Below are 18,159 nucleotides of genomic sequence, written 5' to 3' on the forward strand. Positions count from 1 at the left end.
GTTTGGCCTTTTAGGGGGGGGGTAAATAAAAGAAACCGTGGTTACCTCCTCGCACTCTGCCCCGTGGAACACCACCAGGCTGTCGCATTCCCGACACTTGGAGGGAGCGCGTAGTTTTCGGAGCTTGTGCGTTTGGGAAGCCTTGGACATCTGCGCGTTGCGAAAGGGTCCCGGGGAGCTGGCCGTCTCAATTACAATGTCGTTCAGGCCTGCGGGGGAGACGGAGGAACACAGCGCTATGAGCTTTTGTCCCCGAATTACATAAGAAAACACAGCAACAATGTATAGTATGTACACAGTAGTAAGTCATGCGGAGGGCAATAAATAAAGCTGTCGTAAACGTACAGTACTCACTTCAGTGCAGTGATAATGGCAGTAATAGATCATTTTTGAACATTTCTTAATAATTGCCATATGAAATTAACAATTTAACAAAATAATTGGAAGTTTAAAAGTCTTTACTTTTGTTGTGGTCAAATTACGTTAGAATGCAAGTATATTTACCTACAGAGACAAAGCAAACCATATTGTACTTCTGTAGGAATAATTAGACATTTCCTGAATATATTTAGTTTTAGTCTGAAAGTTTAAGGCAACATGGCAATATTTAAGAATAATAATATCATAATTTCATTCATCTTACGATGATGTAATTGTGGTATCAAAGCAGTTATTGAGTAAACACTATTTCTGACAAAAAAAGAATAAACTAGTAAGGCTGAATCCAGTCAATTATTACTTTAAAAAATGGGACAACAGCAAAAAGGAGAAGATATAGATATTTAAAGCTGAAGATTTTGGAGGGAATCAAGAGTTTAATCTAACTTGTACACCTCTACTAGTTTTTTTCATGAACTAGTGTGCAATTGTCGTCTTTTGAGTGCAGTTTGGTGTCAGATACATGAAGATACTTGATGATGGCTGATTGGCATACTTTTTTGCCACACCACTTTTTAGTTGGTTTAATCGGTTGCCAGGGCGTGGCTTTAGTCGACCACAATTGATTAGTTTAATGTTTTTAACGAACCAAACGGCTTTCGACGAGAGTGATGTAAAAGCGGTCAGCGTTACTCACCGTTGTCAGAAGGAGACGGCGGTTCTCGCTCGTCCAAATCATCGGCGGACGACATCGTGCCGGTCGAAGGGGTCCTGGGCAACCTCCTCTTGAAGTCCCCTGAACAGTACGGCACAACACATAAGAACGTCCACATTTTGATCTTCATTTTGGCCAAACAAAATAGCAAAACTTCTTCCCTGCTCCGCTTTGCTACATTTTGCTGGTTGTCAACAGATAAAGTGACCTCCACTGCAGGCGGCTTTCCGCATTTAAGCCGAATGCGAGGCGTGGTCACCAGGAGAGTTGTTGTTAGTCAAATTTTAGGAGATGATCGGTGATTCACACTTCCACTCACAGTCCGATTGATTTGTAAACTGAGCCCATTTCAATAACCGTTAAAGGTGCTAGAGACTGTAAACCAGTGGGGGGCGGGGATAAAGTATTTTTTAAATGAGTGAAGGGTTGTCAAGGAGTCTTACAGTCTACTTTTTGTTTAAAGTTAGGATTTGTTTACAATTATTGACACAACGATCAAACAATGTCGTCTAACAGCTTAAAATTGTGACCAGGTTTATAACATCCAACTTTTTGAATGAGAATATAAAGTTGGTGATTTTGGAGCATAGACTGAAATGTAATTACTTACTTTTGTGCCTAAAACTCTCAAAATTGTGACCTAAATAATGATGATTATCAATTAACTGAATATTCTTGACATTTCTATAAGTAAATAAGAACTTTTTCCTGTTACGTTATCCCCAGCTTTAGAAATATTTGCTTTTTTATGCCATCAAAAATTCATAAATGATCGTAAAAATGAACTAAACATACATTTGGTCTAAAATTGTACTTAATCAATAGGATCAGGGCGGACTTAAAACAGGAATACAGCTCTAAATATGACACAATCAGCCTGACAAAGAGAAGACTGAAGGCCTTTATTAACAGCTAAATCACCTGTAAGTGATCTGTCGGTACATTCAATTACAACGTTTGCAATGTTGTTTCTAGTCTCACAGCAGTTGCGGAGTTGCTTAATATTACACCATTGTAACTTGTTGCTATGTAGTTAAATTCCCAAATAACATGGCAACGTCTCTGGATGAACACCAAGTCCACTAGAAATATGCGAGCGCGCCCCAGGAGCACGTACCGACACTGTATGCGATGTCCTCAGTGCAGCGCGCCGTTGTTTTATCAATGGTATCAAGCAAATAAGTGCAATGTTACTAACGTTAGCCGTGAGACTGGTTTTCTGACAAGTCTGTGCACATAAAGCACTTTGAAAAAATGTTCGACGGAGACAAGCATGTGAGATTAGGGTTGATAAATGATGATACTGTAAAGGAACTCTTGCGTATGAACGATTGCGTATTAGACGTGTCTGGGATGTATCGGATTACACGTCAAGTGGAGGTTTTTAACCGTCTCTACCTGGGCTGGCGGTTGGCGAATCCATCGACCGAGACTCGCTGCTCCCTCCGGCACTTTCGGAGTCGCTGCACATCCCTCCGCCCTGATTGGTCGAAGCCCAGGGGCGAAAAGGTGTCTGGATCCGAAGAGCTTTAAAAAAAAAAAAAAAAAAAAAAAAAAAAAATAACACACACACACAACACATATTCATAATGAGACAAGATTCAACTTATACATTCGGAAAAACAAGCTTCATAACACAATAACGTACCTGATTATCTTGAGTGATAAATTGTTTAATGGTTCTTTAATAGTTTTGTTTATCGCTTAGCACTTTTTCAGAGTAGGAGTAAGAAATATTTGTCGATAGTTAAACCTGAGCAAAGTGTCAGTGGAAGTATGCGATTTAGAGCATTTATTTTGGTGATAAATTGTGATTATTAAAAGTCTGCATTGTTTATGTTCCTGAAATCAGAACTGAAAAACCGTCTGTATGTTTTTGAAAAGAATAAATGGACATTGAGATTGATCAACTGGGACGGTAGTGCAGACTGTCGTAGTGTCCTCGGGCAAGACACTTCACCCCCCTTGCCTCCAGAGTGCAGACTGGTGTATGAACAAGAGTGTGTTTGTGAGAGTGAATCCTAGACAATGGATGGATATTAGCCATTAACATGTGCTGTCCCGACCAATTAAACAATAATAATAATCAATACAAAGAAAACAGAACTTGTCATTGATTCTTTTGCCTTATCACCCAGCCCCACTTCAACATAAAGTTAATTAAATAAACTTAGACATTCAATGTGTTATCACCGCAGCCAAATAATGGTGAGTGAGATTTGATCCAAATGTGTTCTTTCTGGAAAGGGCAAAATGTTCAATATCGTGATGGACTCAATTCTATTTTTTCTTAATTTGACGTCATGAAAATGGTGTGACCCGCAACTTTGATTAACTAAATGATAAACAATGAGAAAGTGTTAACCTTGGAGGTCGGTGCTGTTGTTAGATCTCCTCTCTGCAATCTTTGGGTGCTGGGCGCTGGAGGGACTGTCCACGTCGTCTGGACTGACGGGGTCATAGGTCACCGAATTCTGGGACAGGTTACTGTGGGACGAATGGCTGCCACTGAGCGATCGCTTGTTGAAAGTCACACTGGAAAAACAGACATGAAATCATATTTTAAAAAAGGATAATTAATGACAGTGATTGTAATTGAATAAATGTTAACCAGATGGTACAGACACTAAGACACATGCAAAAAGATGTTTAAGACTGTGGAGTTACCAAATCAAAACAGAAAAATAGAATCAATTATTTGTTTTTTTTAAATCAGCAGTGCTCCTTATCCATAAATATTCTCTATTTAGAAGCCTTTAATCACTATATTGAATTATTTATTTGTTTAAAAATGTGTCAAAAAAATAAATAAAAAGACTTGTCCACTACTAAAATAACTGTTTATGAAGCCCTAAATTACAATAAATAAGTATATCTATTCAACCCAGTATTTGTTGGTAGCTGGTATATTTTGGAAACATAAAAATAACTGTATAGATCAAATTTTTACATGTTAAAATGACTAGCATTTGGCATATTAACATACTTTACATTTCTTCACTTGTTGGACCTACTGTCGTTTCTGACTTCATCTCGACTTGTTTTCTTATTTTAAGCTTTCTTAATTATGTTAAAATTCAAATGAATCAGAAATATATTGAAACAAGGTGTCGTCTGCTCAGGAATGTATAGTGGTAAGATATCCTGTGGTAAATCTCTGCAAAGTTAACATAAAAGCAGAGGTAATCAGTTTTCCCACACAAAAGGAGCTCTTTACAACACTAACGACTACAGTTGATTAGGCTGATTAACAGATGATGATTGATTTGGAAAGGGGCTTAAGTACTGCCCATTCATTGTCCCGGTCACATGTCGCAGTAAAGATCCTAAAATATGTCGCGGTATGTAAGATGTAGGTCAGAGCAGCTAAATTTAACAAGTGCACGTGCTATTTTGCCCAAGTTTCATTTCCTCTCTCTCCCAGGCTCAATCATTTTGATCACCGAGATCAGAGACGGCGGCGGGGATGAAAAAGAAAGGACCACGACAAGAACAAAGTGCCCTCTCATAAGCTTCTGTCGTGTGTGTGACCGTGAATCTGTGACCAACATCTCCCAAGGAAAGTGGTCATTTTGACTAAGTGCCAAATAAGTGTTGTTAGAAAACTTAACGCCATGTGACAATCAATGTACTAAACAAAACAAGAGGCAGACGTTTCTTCTGTGGCATTTTAAGCCTTAATTTACATCAAATTTGAGTAAAGCATTTGTGGCGTGTTGACCAGAATTTATCGTCCTATTTAGTGTTGTCACAATACAAACTATATAACCCTATATAACTCTATGTTAATTGTAGTTATGTAATGAATGTCATTTTCAACTCAAAACAGTTCATTTAATATTGGCATGTGGTCCTAAGCTAGTTCTGATATAGAATAATATGTTGTATAAATTATGAAACAATTTGAAAATGGTCAAATTACACCCCATTTATAAGATTTTTCTCAGTATCGATATTTGTTATATTTGTTCAAATTTGTGCCTAGTTTCCATGCAACTTTTAATCTTTATTAGTATCTGGGTTTCTATTTTTTAACAATTAACAATGGTTCAGACCTGGTAGATCTTGGTATAGATCACTCAAAGTTCTTGTTTGTTTACTTGAGGTGGATTTGTTAAAGTTCTAATTCTAGTTTATGCCTGTTTTTGGTGGTAAACAAGTCGTAAACCCACTGTTATTTGTGTCTGTTCCCTCAAATCAGTCTCCACCATCTCAAAAACAAAGAGGCAAATTCATCGAAATGCCAAACAACATTGGAAGGAAAATAACTGAGGGCTGCTGTTTTAGCCTCATTTTTAAAGTAAAGGTCATATGGTATGAAAACAGCTAAAAAGGTCAATTTGAAAAGGTTTAGCGACTGCTCCTGCTCCTCTCTCCCGTGACTAGAGTCATTTCCGCAGGAAGTTCTAACCAACTCAATTGTTTTACAGATTCCAAAACAAACTACCTCACTCACTCCCCCCTGTACTACATTAAAGGGTTTTAACTGGTAACTTCCGATACACAAACAACATGAATAAATAAACTGGAAATCTAGGTGTGTTTAGAACGGACTTTGTTTGGTTTGTCACACGCAATGGTGTTTTAACGCCGCAGCACAAACATAACATTATAATTATAGTGATGACAGTGTGACCTAGAAAAGACCTCAAACCCAACTTGATCCCTTCCTTGTTCTCATCTGATACTAAAAAAAGCATCAAACAAACTAGATGGAAGATTGGATGTTTTGATTGGACAATATGATAGAAGATTGCACTATAAAGTTTACAAATTGTCACATCCAATGGCGTTTTTAGCACTTGACTTTGAGCACAAAACAGATGAAAACAGCATGTAAATAAGAGTGCAGAGCGACACTAAACTACACAAATATAAATAGATTGGCAGGGCATCCGGCTGTATTCAGACTATAATATTTACAAACCGTCTCATGTGATAATGTTTTTAGCTGGTCCCTCGTCCCGACTCACCCCGTGTTTTGCATGTGGGTCGATTCGAATGAGTGGGACTCCAGGCGAGGTGCGTCCGTGGGTAAACTCCTCACAAAGTCAATATAGCGTTCTCCAGGATCGTAAAGTTTGGCATTTTCACACAGGCTCTGATGGTTGACCGGAAGAGACACGACCTGGGCTTGTTGCAGCTGGAACCAGTTCACCGTCACCTAAAATAACACGAGAACAAATGCACACGTAAAATTTAACATTTCGACACTTTAAATAAAAACGGCTTTCCACGATCAACTCACTGCTTTGAGGGTGAGGTCGCACTGGGAGATCATTTCACGGAGTTGGCCGATAATGACGCTTTTGGTGTTGGCCAAGTCCACTCTCTTCACGCCGACGTCGACCTGACAGGCTTTGCAGTGCTCCCTGGCCTCCTCCGCCTGAACAGAACATACAACAACTGGTCAAAATACAATCCATTTACACGTGAACTAAATTCTCCAAGCATATTATGCAAAAACGTAAGCTGAAAATGATGTGAATTGTCCATAAAGTGTAAAAAAAAAGGATACATCACTAAAAGTTATCATTAAGTTTCACCTGAGTGACCAATACCATGTGTGTAATCAATGCATGAGGTCAAAAGGTCATTTTTCTTATGAGTAAAAGAATAAAATTAAGAATCATGTGTCGATTATGTCCAATCAGGGCCAAAAGTATTTAAATAGTATCAGTGCAAAACGTAAAATGTGCAACTTTACAGTCCGAGTAGCGTTTCCTTGCCAGAAAGTACAAGGAATTATTTTACATTTAAAAGACAGGTGGAATTGAACTATTTGAATATAAATGTACTTTAAAGTTAATTTTACATCCTTAATAAGGTTTCTGGAGGATTATTTTGGATCAAATAATCATTAAAATATCATTAAAATAAGAAATTACTATAATACTTATAATTGGCAATATAATAGTTATTTATGGGGATGATCATTACAAAATAAATAAATAGCGGCACACAATATATGGGGGACATATATGGGGGACTCAAGACAAAAAATATAAAGTGGAATTTAGGGAGAGTACTGGTGATTCATGCGAGCTGTTATCTCTTTGACGGACCACAGTTCATTACCTTTTGCAGCGCGTCCTCCTCCAGCCTGCGCCTCTTCTCGAGCTGTTTGACTCCCGCCGTTCCCCCCGCTCCGCCCTGCTCCTCCTCCAGGCGACTCGTGGACACTTTGGCCTTCTCGTGTTCCTCCTGCCGCTGAGCCTGCAGCAGCCGAGCCTTCTTCAACGCGCCGTCCGCCTCGTTCTGGAGACGCACAGTTCGTCCATAAACACCCGTGTGATAAACGCGCAATTAGCTCAGCCAAAAAAATGACGACAAGACACTCCGCATACCAGACTTTATTAGGTAATTTAAACCGCTCACACTTGAACTAACCCTCCTTGTATTTGCAGATCAAAATTGCTGACATAGCTGTGAGTGATAGCGGTCGTGTTTGTCCAAGCTCTTAAAATGGCAGTGAACTCACCATTTTCTTTAGCTCCCTTTGCCACTGCTCTTTGACCTCTTTCCGTAGTTTGTCCAGCTCATTCTTTCGGGCCACGAGAGGCTAAAACAAACAAAAGCACCCTCAATGAATCCAGTGACACAGGAACCTTCCAGTCACGTGCATGCAAGGTGTTCATGTTCACGGGAAAGGGAAAATACCTGGATGAACTTGTGGGTTTGCAGAATGGACGCAGTTTGCAGTACCAGCTGACTATACTCGATATCGTTCTTGAATGCGGCGGTGTAGATCTCCCGAAAAGGCATGAATTCCTTCGACAAATCACATATGTCAATCCCAAAAGCTAAAAGCGGGTCGTATTATGCTTTATGTGTAAATGGATTGACTGTGTAATTACCTGTTGGCTTGCAAGTGTCTTGGCAGACTCGGCCATTTTGGCGTAGCTCTTTGCACACTCGATGTCTGTAAACGTAAGACGAATCGGTTGTTTCATTCATAAAGCCAGTAATACATATAAATATTGTTCAGATAAATTAAAGAATTCTACATTTGATTCAGTAATGCACTAATTCGCCGTTTCTGCTATGATCTTAACAACCTTGACCACAAAAGATAAAATAAGTAAATAGAAAATATTTGCCTTGGTCTGATAACACTGTACAGATTAACTGAGCACTGGCATCAAATCTGACTCATTTTTGTAGAAAAAGAAAACAATTATGCATCAAATAGTAGTTGCAGCCATAAAAGTTAAAGAAGAAATGCCCTTTTCAGGAAGTTTTAAAGTATACTTAATCTAGGTCATTATTTTACATTTTGTTCATTGTAAACCGCCAAATTGATTTGAAACTGAATAAATAAAATTACTTCTCGTTCAAAATGGCAGAACAGAGAACTGAAATGTCATCGTAGCAAACAGATGCTGACAATTTAAAAATGTTTGAACCTCACATGTATGACCCGAGTCTGAATTCTTAAAATAATAAAAAACAAATCATTTTCTGAGCACGTCTTGAATGTGGGACAAGATTATTCAAACATACACTAGTCGAAATACTGTACAACTTTGATTAATTTCAGAGATGAGAGAACACACAATTAAAAGCTCATTAAAGTTGATTTGACAAAATATGTTCCTGTTAAATGTGTTCGTCCCCTGTAAATTCACATCTGTGCTAAAGTTTTGCTCTAACCACAGAGTAAAACCAGCCAATAAAGCTAACATGAAACACAGAAGTTAAAATATATTACGTTTGACTGTAAAAATGGCCTCGACACCACTCTTCAAATGCCATATATGATGCATTACTGTGTGAGTGGCATCCTCGTTGTTCTTACCCGTGCTGAGTCTCTTCTCGACCCAGGCCAGCAGCTCTTTGGTGTATTTGGACCATGCTTTGGCGTAGAGCAGCGCCGACTCCACCCCGCTGTCCTGCCTCTGCAGAGTCTTGTCCACTTCTTCCGGTCGGACCGGTGGAGATGGTCCTACGAAAGAAACCGAATGTGTTTAGGCGTAGACTCGTCTAACAGTCTAAAGTTGAATGTTTTTATGGAGCTAAAATCTAGAACAGTCTTCCTGAAGATGTGAGACAGGCCTCTACTCTGGCAATGTTCAAATCCAAGCTAAAAACTATTTTGTTTAGCTCTGCATGTGACTGAAATGATCTTCTTGGCACTCTTCTCTTTTATGTCTTATGGCGTATGAATTGTGCTTTACAAATAAACTTGCCCAGCCTTTCCTTGAATGTTGCTGCAAAAGAGTTTTTTGTTTATGAAATAACAAAGGCTAGCGTAATTGCTCGTCGGGAAAGTTTACAGCCTAAAAAAATATATAAAAAACAAATAAAAAATACTTTCACCACTATCACTAGAATAGCTACTTCAATTGCTATTACTTCTTAAACATTTAGAGGTGAGCAATACTGACAAACATGTATACAATAGTCTGTCTAGTTTGTTGAGGTTTAATCGTCAGATAAATGTGAGATGTCCATCAAATTAATCACAAAAGTGCAGAAATATCCCCGTATAACCTTATTTGAAAGTTTACAACGCACCATGTTTAGATATATTGCCCACCTCTGCTACTACTTCTACTGTTGTAAAGGAGACCAATATTCAACAATCTTAATTACCCTGTTTCATTATGGCAGTAATTCATGTCTATTGCTGATAGGTGAAAGTATTTACTTCAGTTACTTTACTGTGTGCTCTACAGTATGCCTCAAAGATAAGGCTCATGACCTGCTACAATGACCTCGCTATAACTGCTGTATTTGTGTTTCGTAAATGCTTCTTTCTTTGACATGTTCCTGGAGTTGTCTGTCCCCGGGCCTCCTCAGAGCAGGAGTAAAGTGACAGTGCGTCACAACAAACCGTCTTTACCTGGAGGATCATCTTTCTCTGGACCGGATACACCAGATTCCACGGAGAGGTTTTCAAAAGACTGGAAACAGAAACGCACAAAATACAAGGGAGCGTGAGCTTGATTTGCCCTTAAAGGCTCAAAGCAGGATTACAAGACACGTCTTAAATTAGCTTTTCAGAAATGTTACTTCCTCAAAGCGGTTATAAAAGACACGGGGCAGGGAAACAACAATGCATCAGGTGAATCCAACGTAGACGGAAACATTTTAGCAAAGCCTGTAAGTGCTCACATAAATGTAAAATTCATATCTTATCTTTTTATCATTTCCTTTATTGATTTATTTTGATGGATGAAGCATTCAAAACAGAATCATGTGAATAAAACTTAAGAAAAACAAAAAGAAGTCAACATTTTTACTTGAGTACTACCACTACTACCACTAGTACAATTGATATTAGGGCTGCAGCGATTCAGCTCAATGATAAAGTGACTAGTGGACTATTAAAATAATTGTTGATTATTAATAATTGGACAATGCAGACTCGAAAATGTAAGTTAGAACAACAAGAGTAGAATTATTGAATCAAAATTTGCGATTTTCATCAATACCATACTATGTAGAAGCCTTCAGCCAGAAAATGTCCTCCTACTACTACTTTTATTTTGGTTAACAAAGTATTATAATATTAAAATAAGTATTCAGTTCTTTTCTACCTTCACCACTTGCTTGCAATCTTAATAAAACGCTCTATTTCTAGCACACCTGGGTGAACATTGTACATTTGTTCCTCACTGCCAAATTACACCTTCTTAAAACAGGGAAATTGAATTTGTTTTAGGCAAAAATGTCCTTCAACTAAATGAAATTGTCTGCCAGCGCAGTAAGTGAATTTTACTTGTGAAGAATTCTTGAAAACAAGCCTAATAATCTTACTTATTTAGCATTTTTGTTTAATAGAAATGTCTTAAAACAAGACAAATCAATTTTTTGGGTTTAGATTTAAGTAACTAAATCTTGGTTTGCAGTGCTAATGTTCTTTCCGGTAAAATTAAGGTGAAATTTGCATTGAATTGAATCGTTTATGATTTTTGGCCTCAGTTGCATCAGTCCTTACCCTGCTTCTTTTAGTCAGGGGCAGCCCCAACACCGATCCATTCTCTACATCTCCCATAAGGAAGTCAGACACACTGCAGGAAAAACACAGATTGACATTTACAAAGCGGGTTACGGAAAAAGGGTAATAAACACAGATTGGAAAATAAAAACCCCTCGCACTGCACTTACACATTGCCAAAGGTGAAGGCCAACGTGTCAATGGCTGTGTAGATCTCTCCAAACAGTTTCTGCTTGTTGTCTTCGTTCACCTCCTTGAAGTTCACTCCTGTGGGAAAAGCAAGTTTTATCAGTCAAGTAGAAAGACATCACAACACACACATAACAAAACAAGTCATTAAAAAGTCAAATTGCTACGATTTTAAGGACTTTCAACAAAACTGCTGTCTTCAAATCATTTCGGATTCAAAATTGTATTGTTTTTTGACTCCGTGCTTTTGTCATTATTTTAAAACACTTCTTTGGAGAATAATCAAGTCTGCAATGTTGTTTTTAATAGGGATTTATCAGCAAATAAAAAGCAAGTCACCGCTCCATGAAGTCAGCTTGTCGTAAGTATTATAAAACGATTAAATATCTATAAATGAGTCAACCAGTGAGGTCCATAAAGTGGTGTAGAATCGTGCTACTTCCATCAAACTTAGGCAAACAAGCAAGCAATCATGACGAAACATCAGTAAATTCCCCATGGTGAAATCCAACAACAACTTTGTACCTTAATTTGGCAGAGATAAGACTTGTATGTTTTGGAGTGTAATCTAGAAAGGCAGTAGTTTCCTGAAACAACCCTTTAAACAACAGCGACGAGGACAAAATGAGCCCAAAACGCCAGAGTAAATACGCCCGTGATCAGACCGGACAATAAACTTCCTGCTTTGACCGAACAACATAAACAGAGCGAGGGGGAGATGCACCGAAAAACTGGACCCGGACCGTAAATCAGTGATGTCATTGTGGTACCTTCGTCATTTCCGCAGCCCTTCCTTTGCACAGACAATGGAGATTTCTCGAGTTCAAAGACTGAGATTTTGAATGAGAAAGCTAGTTTAGACTTTCGAACGTTAGCCTCTAATTGTACGTGTATAGAGTGCTACTTATGGTTAGTGGAGATTAGCTATAAAATCAAACATGATTAGAAAATGCTAACCGCTAGCAGCTTTGAAATGTACACTGCTGAAGTTCAAAGCTTTACCAGAACATTTCAAACCACAAACCAGTAGAAATGTTGTTAAATACACGTAATTGGTTATGGGGCACCAGCCAAAATCCTGAAAGAAATGTTTTGTTGCCAAGTCAGTGATGAGTGACATATTTTACTGCAAGTAATTGAAGAAGAATGTTTTTTTAGTGTAGTGAACATTTAATAGTTTAGTAGATAAGATACCAACCAAGGACTGCTTTCTTCATCAATAAATCCAGTTTAGGGAAGAGAATATTCCAGTAGTAAAAACAAAACACAAAAATAACCGATGATCTTGTGAGATCTTGGTTCAAAACTCCCAGATCAAATTAAAACAGTTCTTCTGGTTACAAGAAATATTCCCAATAAATCCATCTCTGAAAAGTGCATATATTTAGCAGAACTTGAATATCCACCAGGCCATCGGAGCTCGTGCCCGCCTAACACCTACGACTGTGGCCTGAAAAGCACTGATCTCCCATCGCTCTCCTCTCGTGTCCAGCCCCCTGCCCCAACAGGACATCCTGAGGCTCGCTCCAACACAATGCAGCTCTGGCTCGGACCCCAAGCAGCGGTCCCAACGTGGAAGTTACATCATGGGGGAAAAATTGTATTGTTTCGCTGGAAAAGCACCAACTACCCTCCAAGCACTCGTCAGCAACAACATAAGGGGTAACTTCTCAAACAGAGTGACTAATATTGGTGGACAGGATACATGACTAGATACAAGACATCGCAGGAAGGAAGGGAATGTATCATGTAAAACTTTCCAATCACACATGATCTGTTTGACATTGACGAGACTCATTGAAATCAATCCATTTTATACTGAAATCACTTGGCCTCGTTGATAATCTTTCCATAGTAAAGCGTCTATTGTGCCATATCTCTGCGCTGATGTCTATAGAAATCTGATATCACTAAGCCCCAGGATGTATAGTGAAGTGCTGGCCCCCTAGTGGTGATCAATAAGTGCAACAGATTCTTTAAAGTCACGGTTAAAAATTGCTTTTGTACTTTATCTAGTAATGAGTAATTATAGTCACACAGATACAAACAATTTAAATGTTTTTATTTGTATGTATTCATTTATTTATTAATGACAATGTTAATACTATAACTATATATAACTATAATAAAAACACCTGGGATGGATAAACCAATAACTATGATGATTAACGTAAATGTACAAAGATACTGACACAATTTGTTTTATTAATAAATACATTTGAAAAAGTAAACATACTGGAAAAACTGGTCTATGGTCTACTGGTTTATTTATATAATTGTGTGTGTTTGTGGGAGTGGGGGGTATATTTTTGTTCTGGGATTGTATTACTGTTTATTGTCGTTAATTTAAAAAAACGTATTAAAAAGCAAAGCGTGCTGTGCTGCCATGTCATTTAAAGAAAACGTTTTAAATTGAAATTCAAGCTGAGCAAAGCTAAGACTGTGGTGTATAACAAATATACACAGCATTATTTGTAACATTAAACGCCTCAACACATAGATTGTTCTCAAAGCAAACGCTGTCACTCTAAATGCAGATTAACAAGTTCAGTCAAATTAAAATGCGCTTCATTAAGCTGCAGAGAGAGTCAAGTTGCAACACGAAAACCACAACATACATGTACACACCTTGTAATTATTCATCAATATTCATCAACAAAAAGGGCGGAACCCTAAGAGTTCGTGGCTCTAGTCCAAATATTTTAGCGAGGCGAGCACATTTAAGAAGTTAAGCCAGCGCGTCTTTGTTCACTTTCCATGCCATCGTTCTTTATTAAATGAGTGCTTTGAAAGTGCAGTGCGGCCCCTCTGTGTCCCTCTTTACCATGCAAATTGAGAAGAGGTATACCGCAGGGATTCTTGTGTGGCAGCCAAGTTAAGAATTGACCTGCATGCCAGATCATAATCTCAAAGAAGCGGGGACTCAATAGGATTCCTCAGTCGGTCCCTTCAGACGGGCAGCACAAAGGACACCCTCTGCCTTTTGAACCAGGTATCTGACTCGCAAATATTATTTTCATACACTACAAAAACGAGACTCACGCTGATGCATTTCAAAGCAGGGATTTCTTTGGGATTTTTTTAAAAAGATGTTGAGCAAAAACGCTGCGGGACATCTTTGAGGCGATTTCCAAAAGAATCAAGAACGTTTGGATAACTTTCTGCCATTTTTTTTAAATTCATTATCAAAACAGTGACAGGGACATTCACACAGAGGTTACAGTATGATTTATTTTGATTTATGGACCAACACAGATTTGATTAGAAGCAATTCTTCCAGTTTGCCTTTTTACTGATTAGTCTGTTCAGAAAGACAAATCCCATGGACATAGGACAAAGTGGGAATGAAACATGGGGCAACTTATGCCAATATGAAAAATATCCATAGTTTTGATATCTGTACCGACATTGGAATCATATCATATCTCCATATCTATGTCCATGTTGAATATAGACAACCACATGGTCAAAACTACATACACTTTGAATATTTTAAGCCAAAACAACATCCCCATGGTGACAAACAGGTGTAGTACCCTCCACAAGTGCACTTTTAAAACAAAAAGCAATTTGTTCCTGTGCTACTTATTCAATTGCGCATCTTTTACATAACTACATAAAGCGACTCCTTAAATGTCCTGGTTGTCAAACAGCGGCAGCCACACGTAAAGTAATGTTTTTTCCCTTCTCTAAAATATGCTCCTTAGTCCTGTAGTTTGAAATCCCTTAAGTCCCGGGACGTGTGAGTGAAAGTGCACAGTAATAGTTAAAACCCTGACAGCCCACGATAAAGATAACAAGAGGAGGCGAGATAAGCGGAGACACAAAACAGATGCACAGAGGAGTAAAAGAGTGAGATGTACTCCCAGTGAGTTATGCGGTAGTATAACTCACTGGGAGGCTGTTGATGCGTGTTTTAAGACGTCATAGTCAATGTTTTTCTCTGAAACAGAAACCTAGAAACAATCTGCGAATACTTTTCCCTGCAAACAACAGAATATTCTGTCTCTGTATGACGCAAACCCAGTAGTATTTATCTCTTTTTGTTGTTGTAACAGTTAAAATTCCAGTCTTCTCTCAAATGGTAATGTGTTTAATATATGTTTAACTCCAAAATGTATACATAATAGCCACATTTGTCAGGAAAAAAATATTGTTACCAAAATCGTTCAAGTTTACAGCTGTATTTGTTTTAAAGACGCTTTTGTGTCAGTAGAAATGACAATTATTCTATTAAATTGAGATCCAGGTCCAATAAAATGGCTGAAGGTCCACATTTCGAGGCCGTAGCTCTCGTTTTAGTGAGATCTTGTCGTACTGTCTCACCTTTGACAGATGTGATGACGGTTCCCGCTGTGCTCAGGATGTCCACCGAGTTTAGACTCTGGTGTTTGTTGATGATGGCCTTTAGGACCCGGAGAAGTTCCCCAAGACGCTCGTGAACCGCGTGGTGCAGGCAGTCCTGGTGCTCTGGAAAGATAGGAACAGATATTGGCCATTCATTATCTCCTCACAACACTGATCGAGCTAAATTGAGATAGAAGTGTTCTGTGCTTTACATTAAAAATGGCAACAGAATAAAAAAAATCATAAGCGCAAGTATTTTGGTAACATGCACAAACACCACATTCAAATTGGGACTAAAACTCGGCATTAAACATGGTCAAAGCCAGAGCTATACCAGGACTAAACCAGGACTAAACCTTGCCTGACCAGCCATTCCCAACACGTTTTGACTACTTAACAGGGGCTGGCAGGTCAGGTAAGACTAAACCAGGACTAAACCAGCACCAAATCAAGTTTATGTCAGAATTAAACAGCGCTCAGATACAAGTGTATACAATATAAAGATACAAAAGAATAAGCCTGATGCTCGATACTGATTTGATACCACAAATTATACATTTTTTAGGACAATAGACTAGTTTGAGATACAAAATAATAGTACTTTCATTAATACGATCATGTGGTCTTATACCAATTCTGATAAAGCTCAAGATCAATCTAAATCTTTCTGTTGAATGTGATATATTTTTGTATTGGCACTTGAAATGAGTTTTAGCATTGATCTCATTTTCGATACTTTTGACAACCGTATAAATTGTCTATAGACTCAGGTTGGGGACTATCATTTGGCTAATTTATAAACTGACACATGAAAAAAATGGCTTTGAATAAATACAATAGAAAAACTTGATTGGTATATTTACACAAAAAGGCCACCAAGCATAAATAACCTGTTGTGCCCTCTTCCTCAATGATCACTCGTCAACACAGCCGAGATCCACAGCACTAAAACTACGACAACATCCATTGTCAACGGAAACAGCCATTTCATGAATTCGAGCGATGTCGTCGAATACTTGAGAGGACTGAACCTTCGGAGGCGCTCTTTAAATGTCCCTGCCTTCTCCGCTCGTAGTAAACGGTGTACGGTCGGCCACTGGCAGCAGGATTACTACAGGATATGCTCGTGTTCTGTTGGTTTAAAAGCGTGACCATGGCAGCGATGTCAACCTGCCGCCATCCATTCAGAGCGGTCAACACTGTGGCAGTCAATGGTCTGTCTAGGCAACTGGGCCGCGAAACAAAGAGTAAGTAAAGAGGGAGGCATCTAACTACTAAGCAAGCTACTCATCCGCTATAAACATGGGCGAACCAAAAGTGACCTAATTTGTAACTAGTCCCGGTGCCCGAGAGGAAAACGTGCCGTCCCGTCTGTGCGCTTCGACCTTTATAGAGTGATTCATAAACGGTTGACTGTTGACACATTTTGGGACTCTGAGTCGGTGCGAATCTAGGCAATAACGTCTCTGTATCATCGCAATGGAATGTGGTCATGATAAAGATGTTTGCTAATAAAATGTAAGGGAGCTATAATAACGTGACGGGAGCCGTGTCTGTAACTATAGATTTTGTACATGTAACATTAAAAAGAGGGTAAACAAAAAATGGGTGATAAATTAATATCTCTAAAATATCTATCTTTTTTGGTGTGATGATCTCTATGACTATATTCAGACAATATTGTTACAAACCATCAGAAATACACTAAAATGTGCATGTAAATGTATTTTTTAGGGTTGAAATATTGCAGGAAAAAAAAATAGAACTGTAAATTTAACCTCCCAAAAAAAGGGCAGATATATTACATGATTTATTTTATATGCAGTCTTAAAAATAACTCTTTTGTTGACAATATACTCGCTCTTCAAATGTTGCACAGCTCCAAAAAAACAACTGGCACATTATCAATTTCTCAACAATGCGTGCTTTATGAATGAGGTCACAAGTTGCTACAAAATATTGGACTGAAATGAACAATGCACTACAGACTATTTTTGACACCGCCATCCCACTCAATTTTAGAACTATGTATTTGGGCCTCAAAACATCTGCCATGGACACAATAAACGGATATCTTTGGAACGTACTTTTGGCGGGCAGGAAAAAAGGCCATCACAAAGAATTGGATGACACAAATCATACCAACGATCAATGCCTGGACTGATAATAACAGACATCAGACAAATAGAAAAAATTAAATATGACTTCATTTGGAAATGGACAAATTTGACCGACTTTAATTTTAGTGCCATGATTGTGTTTCTTGTTGCTGTTTAGTTTAAATTTTTATTTTTATTTTAAAAAATGTCGCTTTCTGGTCTTCTTAAAAAAATAAAAAAGAGTGAGGTCACAGGTACATTTTAATGCCAGTGCAAAACCTGGTTGAATATTTGCAATTGAAGAACTTGTCAAAATTACTCATTCTGTGCGAGGAGCTGCTGGAAAGAACAACAATGCCTACTACACGGCTTGGAATGTGTGTAACTATAGTGATAACGTACCCTTGTTATACATTACTCCATTAGCAATTACCTTTTCTTTACCTCCATGACCTTGCTGCTTCATCATCAGTTCGTGCAGCAGGAAG

General features: G+C 38.3%; 1 protein-coding gene across 2 annotated transcripts in view; it reads right to left on the reverse strand.

Annotated features, from left to right (window-relative positions):
* The window catches only part of arhgap29a (Rho GTPase activating protein 29a), a 50,331-nt gene that overhangs the window by 11,272 nt on the left and 20,900 nt on the right, over positions 1-18,159 (reverse strand). Inside the window, exons 3-17 of one of the 2 annotated variants that reach the window (XM_072450559.1) lie at positions 15,552-15,695; positions 11,207-11,303; positions 11,037-11,109; positions 9,939-9,999; positions 8,892-9,038; positions 7,951-8,015; positions 7,754-7,864; positions 7,575-7,655; positions 7,172-7,351; positions 6,342-6,479; positions 6,067-6,257; positions 3,459-3,628; positions 2,492-2,620; positions 1,076-1,174; positions 46-209 (exon numbers count right to left, since the gene is read on the reverse strand). In XM_072450559.1, the coding sequence (XP_072306660.1) occupies positions 46-209; positions 1,076-1,174; positions 2,492-2,620; positions 3,459-3,628; positions 6,067-6,257; positions 6,342-6,479; positions 7,172-7,351; positions 7,575-7,655; positions 7,754-7,864; positions 7,951-8,015; positions 8,892-9,038; positions 9,939-9,999; positions 11,037-11,109; positions 11,207-11,303; positions 15,552-15,695 (1,850 nt within the window). Of the gene's footprint in view, positions 1-45; positions 210-1,075; positions 1,175-2,491; positions 2,621-3,458; positions 3,629-6,066; positions 6,258-6,341; positions 6,480-7,171; positions 7,352-7,574; positions 7,656-7,753; positions 7,865-7,950; positions 8,016-8,891; positions 9,039-9,938; positions 10,000-11,036; positions 11,110-11,206; positions 11,304-12,423; positions 12,660-15,551; positions 15,696-18,159 lie in introns of those variants that run through there. The other variant, XM_072450560.1, reaches the window with a different exon arrangement.

This window comes from Eucyclogobius newberryi, unplaced genomic scaffold, assembly GCF_026437365.1.
Source record: "Eucyclogobius newberryi isolate DKJ021-1_F unplaced genomic scaffold, fEucNew1.0.hap1 SCAF_18, whole genome shotgun sequence".
Lineage (NCBI taxonomy): Eukaryota > Metazoa > Chordata > Actinopteri > Gobiiformes > Gobiidae > Eucyclogobius > Eucyclogobius newberryi.